This window comes from Triturus cristatus, chromosome 1_2 (genome assembly GCF_964204655.1).
Source record: "Triturus cristatus chromosome 1_2, aTriCri1.1, whole genome shotgun sequence".
Taxonomy (NCBI): Eukaryota; Metazoa; Chordata; class Amphibia; order Caudata; family Salamandridae; genus Triturus; species Triturus cristatus.
This window is the reverse complement of record NC_140580.1, coordinates 917,884,224-917,906,287: the sequence shown is the minus strand read 5'-3', so window position 1 is coordinate 917,906,287 and position 22,064 is coordinate 917,884,224. Positions and strand designations below refer to the sequence as shown.

At 46.0% G+C, this 22,064-nt stretch overlaps 1 protein-coding gene across 1 annotated transcript in view; it reads left to right on the top strand.

Annotated features, from left to right (window-relative positions):
- The window catches only part of LOC146868321 (solute carrier family 2, facilitated glucose transporter member 5-like), a 140,675-nt gene that overhangs the window by 96,196 nt on the left and 22,415 nt on the right, over positions 1 to 22,064 (top strand). Inside the window, exon 9 of the mRNA XM_085609741.1 lies at positions 20,918 to 21,019. Within this exon, the coding sequence (XP_085465867.1) occupies positions 20,918 to 21,019 (102 nt within the window). The remainder of the gene's footprint in view (positions 1 to 20,917; positions 21,020 to 22,064) is intronic.

Genomic DNA, 22,064 nt, shown 5'->3' with positions numbered 1-22,064 from the left:
CTTGGCCTAACAATCTGACACAACTGGCTGATCACTCAGCTGGGGTAAGTTGGTGTAATCACCTCTTACTTAGGTGTAGTATACCTATACCTAAACTTAAATGGGACACCTGGTAACCTATAAGTCACTGCTATGGCAGGCCTTAACAATCCTGAAGGCAGAGTGCTTGGTTCCATGTGAGATGGTGCTCTGGCATGAGCTGAGCCTGTCTGCAGTGGTCGGAACAACTTCCTTCTACTGTTTCCAGATATCGTCATACCATATACTCTTAAGTGCATTATGAACCTCGCGGTTAAATGCTATCTTTGGTTTGGCTTTATCAAAACATGTCGAGTAAGGTGTCATACGAATTGGAATACTAACCCCTCGCCAATTCTGGCGACGGGGTTAGCATTCCACCCTTCTAGAGGGACACGACATGTACAGTGCCTGAAACCCGGGTAAAATCAGACATAGCCTCAGCTCCACAAAATGGATGCTGCCACCACAGACACAAGTCTGCCCTCCTGCTGCTGGGAGTCCTTCCAGCTTGGGAGGTGTGGACAAAGGGTTTCCTGCCAGGGGAGGTGCGTGCACCACCCCAGACAGGATTTTGTGTATTGGTCAGGTAGGGCTTGAAAGAAACCAGACATGCCTGTGGCTCACAAGGAGCCTCGATGCATATGCCAGTTCAAACCGGTCCTGGGGCACACCAGTCCCGGGCCTGGGGCGAGCTGGACAAAGGATTGGGGGTGTAACCACCCCCCTTCCTGGTCCCACCCATAGGGAGGGACCTAGCAGGTAGTCCGGCCCCTAGAATCCGAATAAAGGTAGGAGCTGTGTCCTAAGACTTCAGACATCCTGGAATCAACTTGAAACTAAGAAGAAGACGGGAACTGCGACGCTCTGCCGCACAGAGGACTGAAGCCAATCTCCCCTGTGGTCAGGGAGTGACCACCTTGCTAACGCAAGCACCATCCAGCGAATCACCGTCTGCTTTGCCGCCGCCTCCCGCCGGAGCCCGAGCCCAGAGACTGACAAGACCTGGACCTCCAGACCTCTCACCGCCCGATCCACAGTCCCTGCAAAGAGGAGACCCGTGGAGGCACCGAGACACGTGGAGCCAGCCATCTTGAAACGACTACGACAAGCTGACCAGTGCAACAACCGAGGCTCCCTCCAAGTTGTGCTTTGGGTCCTGAGAAGCCCAACCCTCGAGCAGCATCTGCACCAAAGGTGAGCCCTCCAGCATCTCCACGATCTGCGTGGGGCCCTTCTGCATTTTGCCACTCGACGCGCCTAACCGGTTGCTGGCCCGCTGGCTAGTGGCCATCTTGGCGACGAAATCTACGACAAACACCGCTGGTCTGGTTGCTCCAGACTGGCCCTTGCTCCCCTCCAAAGGAGCAATCCCTCTGACCTTGCTGGTCAGAACCAACAGCTGATTTCCGAATCCTTCTACAATTGCTTTTGCCAAGGCTTGTTTGCTTCGATCAAGTCGCCGACACCGCCGACAGCGAGAGCCTGCGTGGGACAGCTCGTGAGCCGACTCCTGGACGTCGTCGACCTTCAGGGACCACGTGGCTGCGGAGACAAGCTACCCCTCATCACCTGTTTGCACCCGACATCGCCTGGTACCCACCTGGTGCCACGCTGGTCACTGGCTAGTGACTGTGAACACTGTCCCCTCTGCTTACAGGTCTTCAACATCTCCGATCCACTCTTGGATCCACTGCATCTCTTCCCGACCGACCGCCTGCAGCACTTTTGTCTACAGGCCCCACGGAACAGATAGAAGAAACCCGACGCACTTTGAGGCCTATGCACCCGCTTCCTGTGGGTGAGGTAAAGCTGGTACTCCGGTGCCCATGTGTAGTAATACATCTCTAGTGCCTGTGTTCCAAATCTTAAGTTCCTAGGTCATCCGGAAGATTCCTTTTGCAGTAACTTTGTACTTTTTACGCACCCATTGAAACCTATGGGAGCACGCGTGTGACTATTTGCTCTGCACACGCCACCCGTGGACCTCCTGGTCACTAACTGACGTTAGCTCCTCGTAGGCCCAGCGATTCTAGAGGCCCTAGGCCTTTTCCCTTTTCTGTTCGTGGTACTTATACCACTATTTTAGTATATGGTTCGAGTGGCCCCCAGGGCCTATCCATATAAAGTGCAACTTCTGTGTATTCTGTGATAATCTTGTTTGACGATTTGTGCTCCTGTGCTCATAAAGAGACTAGGGGTTACTTTGAGAAATAAATACATATATATTTTGAATATATATCTGTGTGGTGTCCTTTCATTGGTATAAAAGGGGGTTACTATTGGTAAAACAGCTTGCTTAACACGCATCACGAGTTTAGCCTCAAAGACTGCTTAGCCTACGCTACCACTAGGGCAGCTAGTCCAAAAAGGTTGACTTACAACCACACCATAAGGGTTGCTTGGCATGGTACAAGGTGGTCACTAGAACTAGTGAACAGCATATACCAGGCCAACTTCTCACACGCATTTTGAACGATTTGTAGTCGGTCAATGAGATAGAGAGGGGCTCCAGCATATAGGCTGTTGGCGTAGTCCAAATGTGCCGTAATGAGAGCATGGACAATGGTTTTACGGGAAGTCTGGGGAAGGTAAGGGAAGATCTTCCTAATCATGCGCAGTTTGCCAAAGCAAGCTGCGGTGACTTTGTTGACCTGGGCTTTGCAGGACAAGGTGTTATCGAAAAGGAAGCCGAGATTACGGGCTGACTCTACTGGATTGGGGGGGGGGTTCAGCACCGTAGGCCACCACAGGTTGGCTGGGGGTGCTGGTTTCTGACTAAAGAAAAGCACCTCGGTTTTGTCTGTATTAAGGGCCAGATGATTGGAAGCCATCCAGGTGCAGATGTTGCCAAGGCAGTTTCGAAAGTTGGAAAAATGCGAGTCAGAATGGTCTCTGAAAGAAAAAATAAGCTGGGTATCATCAGCATAAGAGACCACCCTGACTCCCCACGATTCGACTACCCTGGCAAGAGGGCCCAAATACGCGTTAAACAAAAGAGGGCTCAAGGCAGAGCCCTGAGGCCCCCCGCAAAGAAGGGGTTTGTCTTCTGACTCAAAAGGACGGAGAAGTACCCTTTGAGATCTCCCTGTGAGAAATGATTTGATCCAGGCCAGGGCTGTGCCTCCGATCCCCAACTGCTGCAACCTAGTCACCAGGATATCATGAGACACGGTATCGAATGCGGCGGACAGGTCCAGGAGGACTAGCATGGCCTCCTCGCCTCTGTCCACCGATTCCCTAATCGTCTCCGATACCTCTAGCAAAGCAGTCTCAGTACTGTATCCCGTTCTAAAACCGGACTGTGAATCATGCAGCAGTTGGTTAGTTTCTAGATAAAGGGCCAGTTGTTTCTGGACCACTTTCTCCAGAATTTTAGCAGGTTTAGGTAGAAGGGAGATAGGACGGTAATTGCTAAATTGGGAAGGATCTGCATCTGGTTTCTTTAGAATAGGGAGCAGCCTGGCGTGTTTCCAAACTGAAGGGAAATGGCCATGATTCAAAGAAGAGTTCCATATAGCGAGGAGAGGGTTGATTAAAACAGGGGCTAGATTGACCATCACTTTCGCCGGAACTGGGTCCAAAGGAGATCCTGTCTTCACCAGGTTTAAAAGTGACAGGGTTGAATCTGAGGTCAGCTCAGCAAAGGAATTAAAAGAGCAGAGCTGGGTGTCTGATGGACCCAGCTGGGGGCTGGAAGGTACGGGCTCAAAGGAAGCTGAAAGTTTGATGATTTTTTCCTGGAAAAAATCGGATAATCCGTTGCAGAGACCCTGTGTGGGAGAAGATTGGGCTTTCAAGGCAGGCGGATTCACAAAATCCTTAACGATAGTGAAGAGGGTTTTTGAGGAATTCTCCGCCTGTTGGATAATTTTAGAAAAGTAAGCTCTCATTGTGGACCTCTTAAGTTTTTGAAATTTATTTAATGCTGTTTTATAGGCTGATTTGCTGATAGGGTCGTAGGACTTGCGCCATTTTCGTTCCAACTGTTTGCATCTGCTCTTTTCCTCTCTCAGTGTGGAGGAGAACCAGGGGGCAGATGGGCGAGATCTGAAGGAAGTCATAGGGACCAGGGGGGAGATACGGTCTAATGCAGAAGAGAGGGCAGAGTTAAATCTCGCTGTTTCCTTGTCCATTGAGTCCATTGAGTGTACTGGAATTATGTGGAGTGGGATTGTGTGTCATGAAGTGTAATTATGTGGCATGGTATTTTGTGTTGTGGAGTGGTATGCAGTGGAGTTTTATTATGTGGTGTGCTGTTTATTTTTATGGCATGATTAATGTTGTGGCATGGATTGGATATATGTGGTTTGTAGTGTAATTGTAATGTTGAGTTGAATTATGTGATTTGTTGTTGAATTATGTGGTGTGGAATGGAAATGTATGGAGTTGAATTATGTGGCGTGCAACTCTGTGGCGTTTTGTGTAATTATGCTGATTGGAAGAATGTGGCATGGTGTGAAGTGTTCTGGTAGAGAGCATGACTGTTAAACAAACAAAGCAACACAAGAAGTGCTATGACCCAGCCACCGTTGCTTGTGTTATAGCGTTATGTTTTTTAGCAAAACTAGGAAGGTGCCGGGGAGGGAGCACCAGATGATGGCAAGGATGAAGAATAAGTACCATAGAGGGTGGAGACCCGGGAAGCTGTGTCTGGATCGGGCGAGGGAAGGCCTTGAAAAGTATAGTGCAGCGGAAATATGCAACTTAATGATTGAGTTAGTAGTGGTGGAGATGGATGAATGTAAACAAAAAAAATCCCTGCTGAAATGATTTCGGTGAAGTGATGTGATGACTTTCCCTCCTAGTTTGTGATAAGATACTGCTGTTTATACTGTGCTGCCCGACTAAGCCTAGGTTAAGAGGAAGACCCCTCACCATTATTTGGCTGAAGGGGTGGAGAGGGGGGCTGAAATTGCCTAAACATCTCTTTCACTAAAAGAGAACTCAAGTCAATTCAAGTCTGCATGTTTATATAAAGCAGGCATGCAGGTGCTAGTTTACGGGGGGGATTGTCACGCTGGGTGTTTGCAATATAAAAAAAAATTCCTAAAAATAAACGTACCTTTCCGCCGGGTCCCGCGTCTCTGCTCCTGCTCTCCTCGTCGAACTCGAGGTACAGGAAGCACAGCCAGGCCCCACTGGCCAATCACAACACTGCACTGCAGTGTTGTGATTGGTAAGCACCCAGGCTCCCCTGACCAATCACAACGCTGCGATGCAGCGTTGGGGTTGGTCTGGGCGTCCTGGTGCGACGCTCAGCCAGGGAATGGGGGCCTGGGTATGTTCTCCATGCAGGCTGTAATACAGCCTGCATGAAGAAAAGGGAAAGTGCGCATGACTGTTTTGGGCAGGCCCGAGAGGGACAGCCATGTTTTGGGCAGGCTCGAGAGGGACAGCCAAACAGTCATGTGCACTTAGGAGTCGGCAAACCACTCCTCCCCTACCCTGCTCCGAGAGCATAGTAGCCCCGCCCACCCGCAAAGCAGCACAAGCATAAAATGATAATAACTCAAAGTTATTATCTTTATATGTTTCTACTTCGCACTGCTTAAATGCAAGGGAACGACGCTCCTCCGCCATAGCAGAGGAGCCACCACTGCCAGAGACGCTGCATGTACTCTATTGTGTGGTAATGTCAGCGATTGCATTTACTCCACTACCCTGAGTTTTCCAAACATGAGTTTTATGAGCCCCGGGATAAAACATTTACTTAGTTCTGCTACATTATGTTAACTTATGTAGCAATTAATGCACACAACAATAGTAATTTAGAACTGCGCTGCACAGAAAGGCAATGCACAAGGGCCTGTGTGTGTAAATGTTGTTGGCTCAAGTGAATAACAATTGCAACAAACAATAATATGATTAATTCTTCTTTGCGACGCTGAGGCGACAACCACCATTTGGGATGCACGTGCACAGCTGGGTGGCACATACACTACAGTTCACCAACACACTATGGTATCACAGCTTGCATCTTAAGCACAGCAGGGTGTCACTGTGTACAGCTATTGTTGGGACAGGAGTGTTCATTACAGCCAGCTTCCTGAGGAGGCAATTAAGCAAAATGCTCTTAAATACCCTACGGGAATGAGCCCGCTCTCTGCCCCAGGATTGGAGGGCACAGGGGAGACAAAGACAAACAAGCAGGGGCACAGCTTGGTTAGGATGATTGGGGGAGGTTGGACTTCAGATTTCACAACAGTCACGCTGGGACATATTGTTAAAACACATTATATGAGGAGCCGGACATGAGGGGGTATAAGGGACAGTGGAAAGAGAGATGGGTGCAAATTGTTTAAAACGCAATATTTTTCAAACTAATCAAAATATTTAATGGCCTTCAAAGCATAGACAAGAGAGAGCGAGTGTGTTTTTGTCAGTGTGAGCATGTAAAAATCCCAGGTGAAATCCAGCAGACACTTCACATTACCCGACTGAAAGCACTTGTACCCAACTATTTACTACAGGCTACATTTTGAAGGGGGGTGTACCACTCCAAACAACCTCCCTGGAGCTAGGGCCCTGCAAACAAGAACAAGAAGACACACAACCATGAATATGACCTTGCTTGAGCAATGTTCTTCTGCAGGGTCACCAGTACTGAATGCACTGAAATAACATTACTTTTTGCACCTACATAGGACCAACCTATATCTATCAGGTAATGCATTTGACATTTTGGAGTATGCTTTTTGAGTGATAATCTCAGTTCACTAGCTCGAATCTCAGTGTTTCCAGTCACGTTCTTTCATCTTTCTGAGCTCAGTAAAATAAACACAGCTTATTGTGGTAATAATGACACACTTATTTTAATTACAAGTCTTCAGGACATTACTGAGAAAACGCCGTCGAAGTAAAAGAGTTCAATAGCTATGCACTAACAGCAAAAATAAATTACCGTATTCTGAAAGTCATTACAAGCAATTAGTAGAAGTATTTCTAGTAAAAATTCCAATAAACTACCAGATAGAACCACATGCTCCGAGTAGGATGTGCCCATGTAAATACTGGTCATTGCTCGTTTGCGCTGAAACCTCTAAAACGCATTGATCCACTTTTTTTCTGCCCACAGCCATTGACTTTAAGTGCATCTTCAAAATGGCCATGGCAGAAAATGTGCAAAGTGGCACGATAAATTCAGACTTAAAAGACATCTTTATTGTTTGGACTTTCGCATCTCGGGTCACGAAGTTTGGGAAACACTGGCCTACTGGAATGTGTGTACCTTCTGAGACCAAGGTGTTGAAGGGACTGCAGGGATGTCTAAAACCCGAGAGCCTGAGTAGGAGAGACTGTAGGAGTGTGTCTAACGTCTGACAGCAGAGTGGGGAGCGAGTGACTGAAGGACCGTATGTGACTTGTGCACAGCAGTGGTAGGTTGCATCTATGGAATGTGTGGAGCTCCTCAGACCAGTGAGAGTGTGTGCAAGAGTATGAGCTGCTCTTGAAGGCAGTGTGGGGTGAGACTACATGAGTGCGTGTCACTCGACGTAATTTGTTTAACTGGATTTCAGTGAGATATGGATAACATTTATGTGTGTTTGGGTTGTGCATCCATGTGTGTGTCTGGTTGTGTGTTTGAGGGTGAGAGAGAGAAAGAAAGAGAGTCCTCAGAGGGTCTACAGGGGTGTGTGGGCTTGGAGAGCAGTGGGGGAGATCTACTCCGCTCTTCACCATTCCGAAGTAGATAACACAAGTTCTACTGCCATGGTTAATAAATACCAATACACCTTTATTTAAAAGCCAATTCTTTTTTGTCTAAATATTTAGTAAAATGCTTCCCACCCCCTAAACCCCCAAACAGGGTGCCGGACTCGTGCAATCGCTGTGTATAAATGAGGGAGGTGGAGTTGACTTTCCAAAGTTAACATAAGGATGGTTACAGAGATTAATCAGTAACTGGTGGGGTGGGGGGGCAGGTCGCAAGGCCGGGCTCTGGCTGATGAGAAGCTTGCAGTTCTTCCCGCCACGTGTCTGCTTAGGTACAGCACATATTGAACTATGCTGCAAAAATTAGGAGTTACTATTGCTCCATTTGACCAATCTTAACAGGACCAATTGCTTAGACATAAAAGGTTGTGATACATAAACCTCTGCAGCTTACTTCACAGGGAAAGTTGTAAATGCAGTTTTCTCTAATGAATATTTCAGTGTTGTTTGTGGCAAAACATGGAGGAAACTGAAATTAGTTTATCTTTGCTTTTTTACCTAATGATGAATTAAACAAATGTGCACACACAAGCTGATTCAGGAGGAGGGGGGTGATTCGGGACGGGACAAAAAACAAGATAAGAACATGATTTACACCTGCCGGCTGAGCACGTTTTGTCCACAAAAAATCTCGAAGCACCAGATGTTTTGGTAAACAGTGACCTGGCCAACCCGGGAATGTTTCTGCTTCATGTGAACTTTTTCACGAAGGTTATCAAACAACCAAGCGAAGGCAAGATGTGAAAGTTACATTTGAAGTCCCCCAGATGAGGGTTTGAAAAACCCACTTTGCACTGTGTGGCACTTGTGACTGTGTATTAAGTGCTGTACACTTTGTGCTGTATGCAGGCAGCAGCAGATCTGCACCACATTATGTGGTGTTCCGCCTTCAATTAAATACTTGCACTTTCATTCCCAACAGCAAAACCAGCTTAAAAAAATACCATCAACACGGAGAAGTTGTCAGAAATAGATAAAGCACAAATGCCATGAACACAAAAAGCCTTCCTAAACAAATAAAGCACATTGAAAAAAAATACACTCCGACAAGCTTTAGCAACATGACATATACCAAAAAAAAAGGTCAACACAACATCACTTTACTAAACAAATTAAGTATATTGAGATTACACAAGAACTTAAAACAAGAACATAAATTACAAAAACTGTACACATAAGAAAGCCTTGCTAAACAAAATCTAGCATATTATAAAAACAGGAGCTTACAAAATGTTGCGCGCAAGCTTTAAAAAAACAACAAACGAAAAATGGAGCCTTCAGAAAACATGGGCACTCTGCAACAAGAAAAAGAGTGCACAAACAAAAAGATAAATGCACACAGGAGAAAGAAGACATGGTAAAGGGCCAGTCGCCATTGGCCAAACGAAAACACAAAAGGCAGAACAAATGGGATAGATTCACCACTCAAAAGTACCGGATTGTAAAAGAAACGCAAAGTTATAAAAAGTGAGGGGCGTGGCGAAAGCCCATACAGCAGATACTGCATGATTCGAAGAGGCAGCGCATGCGCTGCCTAAGCGAGACCTAAAAATAAAAAGCTGCTGTAGCCGTGTCTTTTCGTAAGCTACATGGGCATCATTTTTAAAAATTTTATTTAAAGATCTGAGATGGATCCGCAAGTTTTTAAAAAAAAGTACTAAAACAAATTCCTAAAAAAAAAAGAAAAAGCAACAAATTGGTAGGACAGGACCTAAAGCAACATGGAAGGAGGAAGAGAGGGCGAGCGGTAGTTGAAGCAACTCAGAGGGAGGGAGGGCTGGAGCTGAAGCTACATGTCGGCGGGCAAGCCATTGAGAAAGAACAAAACATGGGAAAAGGGAGAAGCACATGAGCGACAGAGAACACACAGTAGGGTGGGCGGTGAAGCACACGGGCAGGACAGAGAAATACGAGTAGGGGTGGAAGAGAGAAGCACACAAGCGACAGAGCAACATGAAGACTGGGGGCAGAGAAACACACAGTCAAGATAGAGGAGCATGAGCCAGGGTGGGGGAAAGAAGCACACAAGAGAAAAAGAAGCACGCACATGAGAGAGACCGCTGGAAAGACACATTGACTAACATGCAGTGCTTTAGCTAAAACAACAAAATAGTTTTCTAAAAATCAGCAGAGGAAGGAATAAAAGCCAGCCAATGAGAGATATGACAAAGAGGCTAAACTCGAGGGTAGAAGCAAATCCATCGCATACGAAGCAAGCAGATGAGAATGACAATAAACCCACTCAAATGTAATCGGTAGGCAGACTATAAGTCCAGGTAAGCTCACCTTACTCCACAATAGATCTTTTGCACTCAGTACAACAAGCATTTGCAAAGGTAATAGGCCTCACCTATGAGATGAGAGCTATTGGCTTTGTCAATGTTTAGCCATGTTGTACAGCAGCGCAGATGTCATGCAGCATGGCTGAGAGTTTTTTTAAAAAGCTCTGTAATGTGGCCAGTGCTGGCTACATCATAGCACTGTCGCTATGGTGACAATCTATTGTTTATAATTAAAAAAATCTAAAAAGGGGATGAGATTAAGGGCCAGGTGTATTAACATTGTATTTTGCAAGTCCCTAATAGGGAATTTTACCGATTCGCTATTATGGACTCGCAAAATGCAATGTATGTAGGATTCGAAAATAAAATTGCGAATCCTATGCATTCCTTAATTGCGACTTGCAATTTCAAGGGTGCAAGGGTCCAAACGGACACCCTGTTACACCCCTGAAATGTGCATGTGTGCACATGTGGCACGCATACATGCCCTAAGGGCATGTATGTGCGCCACATGGCACTTAGAAAAATGCAAAAATGTGCATTTTTCTAAGGATTTGCAATTTACCACCAACTTGAAGTTGGTGGTAAATTGCGATTCCTCAAAGCAGGGTCCAATTTGAAAAGCGCTTCCAGCATTGCATTTAGAGAATTGCAAATTGCAATTCTCTAAATGCATTCGCAAAATAAGGTAATCGCAAAAATTTCGAATCCCTATTTTGTGTATGCCTTTTGGCGTGATACATCCCAAAAGGCTTTTTCCCGTTCGCTAAACGCTTGATACATCTGGCCCAAAGTGATTTGCTCAGACTCACAGGGTGTTCAGCTGATGCTGAGATTCGAACCTGGTCCCGTGGTTCTAAAAGCCAGCAGCTCAGGCCATAACATATCAGATGCCTAGTGAGTGATGATGAGTGCTTGTGCAGACTACAGAGGCTGGTTTGTGTACCTTTGTTTGCAAATGCACACCACCTTATCAACCTGGTTTCCAAGTGAAGTGGTCGCTAGCTCTGGTCACATCCTCTCCCCATTAGCCGCATTCACAGCGGCGAACGTTTACTCGCTGAGGTATCCTGTCAGACATTATGTCTTTCCTTCATCTTCCCTCACTTAAAATGGCTTTCCAGTCATCACGGGTGGCTGCAACAAAAGGCAAAAGGCTTTTGTTGCTTTGAAAGTGATGGGCAACTGGTCAGACCCTAGACAGCTTGTAAGTCTCACCCCGCATTTGTACGCGCATGATATTTGTTATTGTTCTGCACAACAAAATGATGCTCATTTCACGAACAAACATGGAATTATTTTCGGAATCTGCACCCTTTTAAACAATGTAGTTGTGCTTTAAGGATACTAAGGGGCATATGTATCAAACGATTTTGTATTCGCAAACGCTGCAATTCGCTAAAAAAACGTTTGCGAATAGAAAATCGCAAAACGTGATGTATGAGCCATTTTCGCATCGCATTATTAAGGAATCGCTAATTTGCGATTCCTTAATTTTGCGTAAGCATTTAAGGAATCGCAAATTGCGATTCCTTAAATGCTATGTAACAAGCACCCAAGTTGTGCGATTTCTCCTTAAGAAATCGCAAATTACCACCAACTGCAAGTTGGTGGTAATTTGCGATTTCTTTGAAAAATGCACTTTTTGGCATTTTTCAAAGTGCCGTGTGGCGCACATACATGCCCTGATGGCATGTATGTGCGCCATATGCGCACACATGCTCCTTTCAGGGGAGCATCAGGGTGTCATCATGACACCTTTGAAATTATTCTCAATTTGCGATTAGCAAATTTCGAATCGCAATTGGAGAATGACTTCCCATTCATTCCTATGGGCCTCCTAGCCCATAGGAATGAATGGGAAGGTATTCCTTAATTGCGATTTCGCAATTTGCTAATCGCAATTAAGGAATATTAAGAATTCGCAAAATATGTGCGAATTTTTAAATACATCCCGTTTTGCAATTCTCAAATAGCAATTCTCAAAAAATCGCTATTTGAGAATCGCAAATACGGTTTTTGATACATATGCTCCATAGACATTAGATGTATTTGAACACCTCTCTACCGTATTGTTTATTTCTTTTCTATAGCTGTGTAAAAATGCTTTGTTGCTTATCACTCTCCGTGCTGTGGATATATTTTCAATGAAATAACTACCTGCATCCTGGGTAACTCATAGGGTTTCACGTCTATATAGCAGTGGTTCATCATACTAAGGGGCTTATAAACCAGCCTCTTGCGCCACTTTTAATATGGGAAAAAGTGACGCACCGGCGGCGAAAGGGGCTTGTAAATAAGCCCCTTAATTGTCATTGCTTTGTCGTTTACATTCAAAAGGGTGCAACTCTCGCGTTCTGAATTCACAATAACAGATCACAAGGGGTTATTTTTTCTAAAAGATCTTCTTTCTGTGAGTGAAGTTTTCATATCTTAAGCATCTGTTTTTTTACGCATAGGCTGCTTGTGTCTGTGCACATCTCACACACCATGCATTTGTGAGCATTTCACCCACCATGCTTCTCATGCTCTGTCCGATGCCCATGTTCATCTCACACACTGTTTTTGAGAATCATACATAATACAAATTTTTTCCGAGTAACTCACATTAAGATTCTCGTGTTCATGAGAATCTTACACATTGTAATTATCAGAAGCATCTCAGACACACACAAAGTTATTAACAAGGTGCTATGACATCGGAAGGTAAAAAAAATAATCTTATAGCACTTTTTTTAATATAACTTTTAGCCACGCTGCTCTACAACATGGCTAAAAAAACATTGGCAAAACAAATAGCTCTCACACAGGTGAGACCTGTTGGTTTTGCCATTGTTTGTTTTTATTGCTGGTGCAAGGGAGACATAAGGGAGGGCAGGGAGGAGACAGCACGGACAATGGAGTGTGTGGGGAAAAAAAGCACCATGACAGCTGCTTCATAGAGTCTATTTTGTTATGGAGGGCAAGTGGGGGAAAACAACACGGGGAGGTAGGGCTGGAGAATTGGAAGAAACAGCATGGGTGAGAGAGGAAGCAAGTGTGGGGTAAAGAACAACAACGGCGAGAGACAGTAGGTGGCAGCAAGCCACAACAAGGGGAGGTAGGGCTGGAGAAATGGAAGAAACAGCATGGGTGAGAGAGGAAGCAAGTGTGGGGTAAAGAACAACAACGGCGAGAGACAGTAGGTGGCAGCAAGCCACAACAAGGGGAGGGAGGGTGGGATGTGGCAAACAGGGGAGAAAGATGAGGAGAAGAACACAAGAGAGCCAGCTGACAAAGAAGCTCTCTGGTAGAGTGCTTAAACCCAAAGAAAAAAGAAGCACTTAAAAACAATTGGCAGTGGCAGGACACAAGTAGTGAGTCCATGCTCCAGGCGAGAGACAGTAGGTGGCAGCAAGCCACAACAAGGGGAGGGAGGGTGGGATGTGGCAAACAGGGGAGAAAGATGAGGAGAAGAACACAAGAGAGCCAGCTGACAAAGAAGCTCTCTGGTAGAGTGCTTAAACCCAAAGAAAAAAGAAGCACTTAAAAACAATTGGCAGTGGCAGGACAGAAGTAGTGAGTCCATGCTCCAGGTGAGGGATACACTTGTGTAGAGGAAGGAAGCCTATGGCAGCTGACCAATAAGAAGCAAGCAATTAAAGTGGTAATGAAGCCAACCAATGATAATCAATGAGTAGTCTCTAAGCCCAGTGATAGAAAAATATGTCTTGAGACAGCCCATGAGCTGCCTAAGCGAGACCTAACAAAGAAACAGAAAACTCTGACTGACAATACAAAAAAAAAACTAGGAGTCCTTTGGTACACAACATACTACAAAGACTATTTTAGTTCGGACTAATTTATCTTTCATACTAAGATCCACAAACAAATTCTAAAGCAAACATTGAACAAACTCTGTTCTAGACTCGAACAAACAGAATTCACGAACTGATGGCACACCAGAGCCTAACGAAATAGCAACTTGATTAAGAAAGTGCTACTGCTATAATGATGGTTGATAGCGCTACACAAATGCCAATAATGGAATTTAAGCTCTATAGAACTTGAGCAAGACATCAACGATGGTCAGAATAATAATAATAATAATACAGCATTTTCTAGAGCGCGAACAGTTACCTCACAAGGAGGTGTCCCGGCGCTAGGAGCGGCAAAGACACAGAGACCGATTTTAAGCAATTAGCGCGGTTGGGTGAAGAGCCAGGTCTTCAGCATCTGCTTAAAACAGGATTTAGAGGGGGCCTGCTGAAGCGCAGGGGGCGAGGGAATTCCATAGCGCCGCCACCTTGGCCGAGAAGGTTCTTCCTCCCAGCCGGGCCCTTTTTGTTTGTGGAACTGCTAGCTGAACGCGGCAGTTGGAGCGAAGGGAGCGGGCCTGAGTATATCCCGGCAACCGATCTCTCAGGTAGTTTGGGCAGGTGCCATAAAAGGATCTAAAAGCCAGCGTAAGTGCCTTAAATTTGATCCTGCTGGCTACAGGTAGCCAGTGATGTGAAAGAAGGTGCGGAGAGACTGAATGCTTAAATGGAATACGCATTAAAAGTCTTACAGCCGCATTCTGGACCATTTGCAATCGCTGAATTAAGTACTTTGGCAAGCCCAGATAGAGGCCGTTAGCGTAATCCAGTCTTGATGTTACTGTGGCATGGATTACTGTTTTTCGGCAACTCTCAGGTAAAAGTCGCAGAATCTTCCGTAGATTCCTCAGCTTGCCTAGACAGCAACCCGCTACCTGTTGGATGTGCGAGGCAAAAGACAGGTTATTGTCCCAGCGCACCCCCAGATTTTTTGCCATTTGGCTAGGCGAAGGGGCCGGTCCCATCGCTGCCGGCCACCAAATCTCAGATGGGGGAGGGGAACCTTTTCCAAAGAAAATCACTTCCGTCTTGTCCGCATTAAGTTTCAATTTGTTGGTGTTCATCCAACACGCGACGTCTTGAAGACAGCCCTTGAAGCTTGAAAAGGTCGCCTCTGACACCTCCGAATACGGAAACACTAGTTTGGTGTCATCAGCATATGAAATTGCCTTGACCCCCCAATTGGCAATCAACGTGAAAAGCGGAGCCAGGTAGATATTAAATAATAATGGGCTAAGTGCCGAACCCTGAGGGACGCCACAACTGAGAACCTTGGGTGTTGAAGAAACGGTCCCCAGTGCCACCTTTTGGGTTCTCTGAATCAGATACGACTGTATCCAACCCAGCGCCTGGTCCTGGAGGCCTACCTCTACCAGTCGCTTCAACAGCCTTGCGTGGTCAACCGTATCAAAAGCTGCCGATAGATCCAGGAGCACCAGCATGGCTGAGTCTCCTGAATCCATTGACCACCTCACTGAGTCTGCCACCTCAATCAGAGCTGTCTCGGTACTGAAACCGGGTCTAAAACCTGACTGCGTTTCGTGCAGTATCCTATTTTCCTCCGTAAATTTACTTAGCTGCCGCTGGATAACTTTCTCAAGCCTTTTTCCGGTGCAGCCAGCAGAGAAATTGGACGAAGGTTACTGAGGTCCGTGGGGTCCCCATTTGATTTTTTCTTTAATGGGAGGAGGGTGGCATGTTTCCATATCTCCGGGAACACCCCAGAGGAAATGGACGAATTACAGATGTGCTGTATAGTGGGAGCCACGGAGTCTGCCATTATGCTCCAGAACTTGGGTGGACAGGGGTCGTCAGGTGATCCTGACTTACAACGTCTTAATTCCTGCATGACCAAGGTCAGAGCTATAGGCTGAAGTTGAGAAAAAGAATCACCAGTCACCTCTTTGATAATCAGATCTGTCTTCACCGTCCTCCTCTCAGGGCCGAAGGACTCATAAACTCGCTTGATTTTTTGGTCAAAGAAATCAGAAATGCTATCTCACAATGTGACCGACGGCGGTACCTCCCTCTCAATACATCTGGGTTTGAAAAAGGACTGAACCACCTTAAAAATGTCCTTGCTTGAGTGTTTTGCCTGCTGAATGGATGCAGCAAAGAACTGTTTTTTAGCCTTTCTAACAGCCTTCTGCAATTTTTTGGAGGCATCCTTATATCGTGCTTTTTCCAGGGTACCGTAATTTACCCTCCAGAGCCTCTCTAGCCTCTTGCACGCTGCCTTCTCTACTCTAAGGTCCTGCGAAAACCAGGGGGCGGAAGGGGATTCCCTCTTGGACATTGTGCGTTTTGCTGGGGCAATGGACGCCACCATGTTCCCAATCCAGTCATTGAACTGCTGTGCATCAGTGTTGGCATTTGAGGTTAGAGTTGGTTTAGTGTGAGCCAACACAGGGCCCCTAGTGGCAGGGACTAGCTTCTTCCATTGTCTCCTCATAAAGGAGTACTTACTTGTCGCAGGTTTATCCGCCGCTAGGTTTATTTTAAATGGAATGAGCGAATGGTCTGACCAAACTAGCGTCAGTGCCGCCTCCATCGTCACGTTTTTAATGTTAGAAAGAATTAAATCAAGCGTATGACCCGCTCTATGTGTGGGGCCATCATTGATTAATCTCAGATTGGCTGCATTCAGTATGGCCCTCAATGTCTCAGCAGGGGCGCAGCCCTCTTTATCCACATGGATGTTAAAATCCCCAACTGTGAGGAAATGAGGGTGAAGGAGGGAGCTCTGCACGATCACATCCAACAGAGCTATCAGGTTGGGCTCATCCCCACCAGGAGAGCGGTATATAACTAGTCCAGCTAGTGATAGCTGAGGTCCCACCTGAAGGCAAAAGTGTAGTCCCTCCAGTCCCGGAATCAGGGTTGGGGCAGAGAATGTTAGTGTAAACTGCTCCTTGAATATAGCAGCCACCCCCCCTCCTCTTCTAGCACCTGCCCTGTTAGAAAAACACATTTTGTAACCTGGAGGTACCGCCAGCGCAATGGCGGTCACATTGTCCTCATTAAGCCAGGTTTCTGTTAGAAACAGAGCATCCCACTCATGACCTTCCAATAGCAGCCAAATGTCGTCTGCGTGCTTCGGTAGGGATCTACAATTTAGGAGGCCAGCTCTGAAACCTCTGCTAATGAGCGGCCTGGGCCTGGTATACACCTCCTCCCCCCCCGCCACCTCTCGCACCCAGAGACTTTCCACAAGCCCCACATGTCTGAGGGAAGGTGTCAGACCTTTGGTCTATCCTATGAGCGCAACACACAGCATCCGCGTTGAGCGCCCACAGATCTTCTCGCGACCACACGATCCTTACCTCTGAAATCCCCTCACTAGCAGCATGACTGGCCCCGGCCGCAGTCTGGTCGCGGACGGGCGCAGACGGGCTTGCCTTTGGCACGCCGCCGGCGCGCCCGCTGCGCGATAACCAAGGCATCTGCTTTAAGGTAGGGAAGGCGTGACAACTAGAGCGCCCACCCCAGAGCACCGGAAGTTGCTGTACTCCCTCCACAACAATCGGGACTACACCCGCGGTGGAACGGGGAGGGGCAACCAGCCGCTACAGATACGGTAAAAACAATTCAAATACAATTTAAAATAGCACTATACTTGCAGAATCATTTTTGTGCAAATAGCAATTTAACCGATATAAATGTAGGTTTTAAGGTGCAAAGTGGTGCGAGATAACCTTTAAAAGAACAGTAGCGATCTCCATGCAGTTTTTAAAGAAAGCAGAGCACAGATTCAATTACAGAGCTAGTAACCAGTCTCGGCGACTCTGTATTTCTGCGCACGTCCGCTGTGCGATAGCCAAGGCATCTGCTTTAAGGAAGGGAAGGCGTGACAACTAGAGCGCCCACCCCAGAGCACCGGAAGTTGCTGTACTCCCTCCACAACAATCGGGACTACACCCGCGGTGGAACGGGGAGGGGCAACCAGCCGCTACAGATACGGTAAAAACAATTCAAATACAATTTAAAATAGCGCTATACTTGCAGAAACATTTTTGTGCAAATAGCAATTTAACCGATATCAATGTAGGTTTTAAGGTGCAAAGTGGTGCGAGATAACCTTTAAAAGAACAGTAGCGATCTCCATGCAGTTTTTAAAGAAAGCAGAGCACAGATTCAATTACAGAGCTAGTAACCAGTCTCGGCGACTCTGTATTTCTGCGCGCGTCCTCTACGCGATAGCCAAGGCATCTGCTTTAAGGAAGGGAAGGCGTGACAACTAGAGCGCCCACCCCAGAGCACCGGAACTTGCTGTACTCCCTCCACAACAATCGGGACTACACCCGCGGTGGAACGGGGAGGGGCAACCAGCCGCTACAGATACGGTAAAAACAATTCAAATACAATTTAAAATAGCGCTATACTTGCAGAAACATTTTTGTGCAAATAGCAATTTAACCAATATAAATGTAGGTTTTAAGGTGCAAAGTGGTGCGAGATAACCTTTAAAAGAACAGTAGCGATCTCCATGCAGTTTTTAAAGAAAGCAGAGCACAGATTCAATTACAGAGCTAGTAACCAGTCTCGGCGACTCTGTATATCTGCGCGCGTCCGCTGCGCGATAGCCAAGGCATCTGCTTTAAGGAAGGGAAGGCGTGACAACTAGAGCGCCCACCCCAGAGCACCGGAAGTTGCTGTACTCCCTCCACAACAATCGGGACTACACCCGCGGTGGAACGGGGAGGGGCAACCAGCCGCTACAGATACAGTAAAAACAATTCAAATACAATTTAAAATAGCGCTATACTTGCAGAAACATTTTTGTGCAAATAGCAATTTAACCGATATAAATGTAGGTTTTAAGGTGCAAAGTGGTGCGAGATAACCTTTAAAAGAACAATAGCGATCTCCATGCAGTTTTTAAAGAAAGCAGAGCACAGATTCAATTACAGAGCTAGTAACCAGTCTCGGCGACTCTGTATTTCTGCGCGCGCCATCACAAGCTGCTTTGAGGGAGCAGGTATAATGGCTATACCCGCAGACCCTGTACAATGTCACTTTGAAGGCGATAGACAAGAAATCAGCAGAAGCAGGACAAGTGTTCAATGTTGTGTACCATCTACATTGACCGAGAGATGTAGAATGGAGGGAATAAAAAGGTGACAATAATGTATGTGTAGCAGTAGATCTAAGTACGAAAAGAACAGAAGGAACCAGTTAGAGCTGAGCAAAGAAGGAAATGAAGCAAGCAGGCAACCAACATAGCTGACACATTGTAGTGTTGGCTGGGGACAAGATCTCAGGGTTGGTAAAGTGGAGGAACTCAACAAGCCCACTGCTGTAAATGTGCATATAGGACCCGCTAAGCCTTTACCCACTTGAGAACTGCATCAGCTTCCGTTAGAGCGGTGCAAGGCCACCAAATACAGATACTTAAAAGGACTACAGACATGTCATAACAACAAATGAAACTGATAGAACCTCTGATGGCGATAAAACAAGAATGCTGAAGCCTATGAGCTGCACGTTGGTGAAGACACCTTACAAAAAAGCAAGCACAGGAATTTAGTAGTAATTTAAGCTGGATGGCGGGAAACGTCATAGAGAAATGAGAGGGTGTTGTATTGGAAGCACAGGATTTTTTTTATTTAATGACTTAGTTCTTGGTAGCACAATAAGTCCTTCAAGGTGAGCTGTCATCACTTTCCAATGGGAAACTTAATTTTCATCATGATACTTTGACCCAGAGCAAGAGAAAGGCAGCAAAGGTGCCAAGAGAAAGCTACGAAAAGTGGCAAAGGGAGAAAGCAGGGATATAAAAGAACCCGCAGGAGTGAGATGAAGAGTGATGGGTGGTGGAAGAAAGGCATGAGGTAGAATCAAGACTAGGCAGACTTGGTTCTTGTGCACCACGGCATTCAGTCATGCCGGCAGGCGTGGCCCGCACAGGTAAGAATGGTGGGGCGGGATGGGTGGGGGGGAGTCGGCAGACGGCGATGAGGGAAACTTAAATTTTAAAAAATCAAAACCAGTTACTTTGCGCTTTTTTAATTATGTTTCCCTCGTCGTCTTCGGTTTACTACCCCCCCACTCAGCCCTCACCCCACCGCTCTCACCTACAAGGGCCACGCCTGAACACCGGGCTCCTAAGAAAACCTATGGGCCCATCAGGTATTTTTGTTCACAAACTAAGCACTGGCCAGAAGTCAGCATGACATTATGTTAGTTTTCTAGGGACATAAGACGGAGGTGCCACAGGGTCTATACAAACATAAAATGGAGGTGTCACAGGAACTTTACAAACATAAAATAGAGGCGTCATACGTTCTTTAAAAAGTCTCATTTGCACAGGGTTCCAGAGATAAACAAATACATTTCTCAGAGATTGTTAATGCCAGGGGCAAGGACTTAGATATGAAGCTTAATATTGCTTAAAGCATGTGTTTTAGGTCTGTCTTGAACAAAGAGCTTGAAGGAGCCCTTCCGAAGTGTACTGTAAGAGCAATCTGAATCTGGAGCGCATTTCCGGAGAAAGATTGTTTCAATGTGAGTGTCTCTTTGATCGCGTGTCCATCTTGGACAGAGCTTGATTTCATAGGACGGAAAACCTGAGTTTCTACAACAGATATAAAGGAAAATAAGCACAGGGATCCATGAAATAGCAGCTTTTCCAGTAACCGAACACCAGATCAATGCATCAGTTGAGAGGCTTCACCTTAGAACATCACCCTCGTTGACAGACATCAGGAAGGGATTCAAGACCGTGCTCTTCGGCTGGGACCAGCAGCCCCCTGCCTGGATACCCTCATGGGTGATAAGCTGCGCTATGCAAGTAGTGATTGATTGATTGATTGATTGATTGATTGATTGATTGATGAACAAGGCATAATGGAAGTGCCAAGGCTGGCTAGTAAATATTTTACCTGCTTGCTTCTTCCCCATAAAGACACAATGAGAATGAATATGCCTTAAATAGCCTATTCCCATGGGAGTGGTTAGTTTCCTGCTCGCTGTATGCTTGAGACTGTGATAGACAACTTTAGGGATCTCCAAAGTGATAACTTGCCCTTCTGCTCTCACCTCCAGGCCTTCATCGTGGAGTCTCTTGGAAGGAGAATCCTATTGCTGGCAGGCTTTGGCATCTGCATCCTGTCCTCTGTGGTGCTGACCGTGGCCCTTAATTTGCAGGTTTGTGTCAAGATATTTCTCTAACAAAGGATTGCTTTCTGATCAATCATAGGTTGCTATATCTCCAAGCCAGTGGAAGTCGCAGTTAATGCACGGAAAGTATCTTCCAAAGTTTTCTTATGATTTCATGATATTGTACTGTATTGTACTGTACAGGTATTTATATAGCACTTTTCGTAGACTTTGTGAAGCTGAGTGCTGTGATTGTTGACTGAGCAGTTACTCTGAATGTAAAATTTGATTAGCGTATGTATATAAACGGAGGACCCTTCACCTAGACCCCCTTCCTTCACTTTGATCAGTTGTCCTTACAGGAAGGTGAGGTGCCCTCAGCGTGTTCTGCACAACACAAAATCACTTTGGAATCCTGGTCATATGCGTTGCTCCATGCATCGTCCCTTTTCCCAAACATGTCCGCCATCTTTCCCATACCCTAGTCACTTCTTTGTGAGAGTGGCGATTGTAGCACAGGGTATCACTCACATTCTCTTTTTTTTTCACACGCCTTAGTGACATTTTCATGGAGTTCTCTCAAGATCTGGAACTTTCAGCTTCCATATCTGGACACCGCAATATCAATGGATACCAGCACTCAGAGTCACAACTTTCTGAAGTTGAGCCTCTCGGGCTTTACTTGCAGTGGTGCCTGGGATTTACATTCACATAAACACTGTGAAGAAATGTGATATTATTTGTATATACAGAGATGTTAAGATGCCTGGCATCTGCGAAGGTAAAGCATTTTAGGACTTTGTCGCTTCCATGCAGGTGAGTAAACTTCTTTTATGAAATGCTTTGTTATCTGGTGCTCTGTTCTTTACAAACATCTCCATAGGCGCAGGCAAGGGCTTTTCAAGAAGTTGCATCGACTACTCTCAAAACCATTCGTCAGGTCAAAAGGGCATTCATGGTCCGTCAGCGGGACTCCCAAAATCACTTCTCTGCCTAAATCTGGGCACTGGTCGAGATCCTCAAGAACCCCAGAAAGTAGGCATAGGCGTGGGAGCCCAACACCAATGTCGCAAACTACCCTTGATTGTGTCAC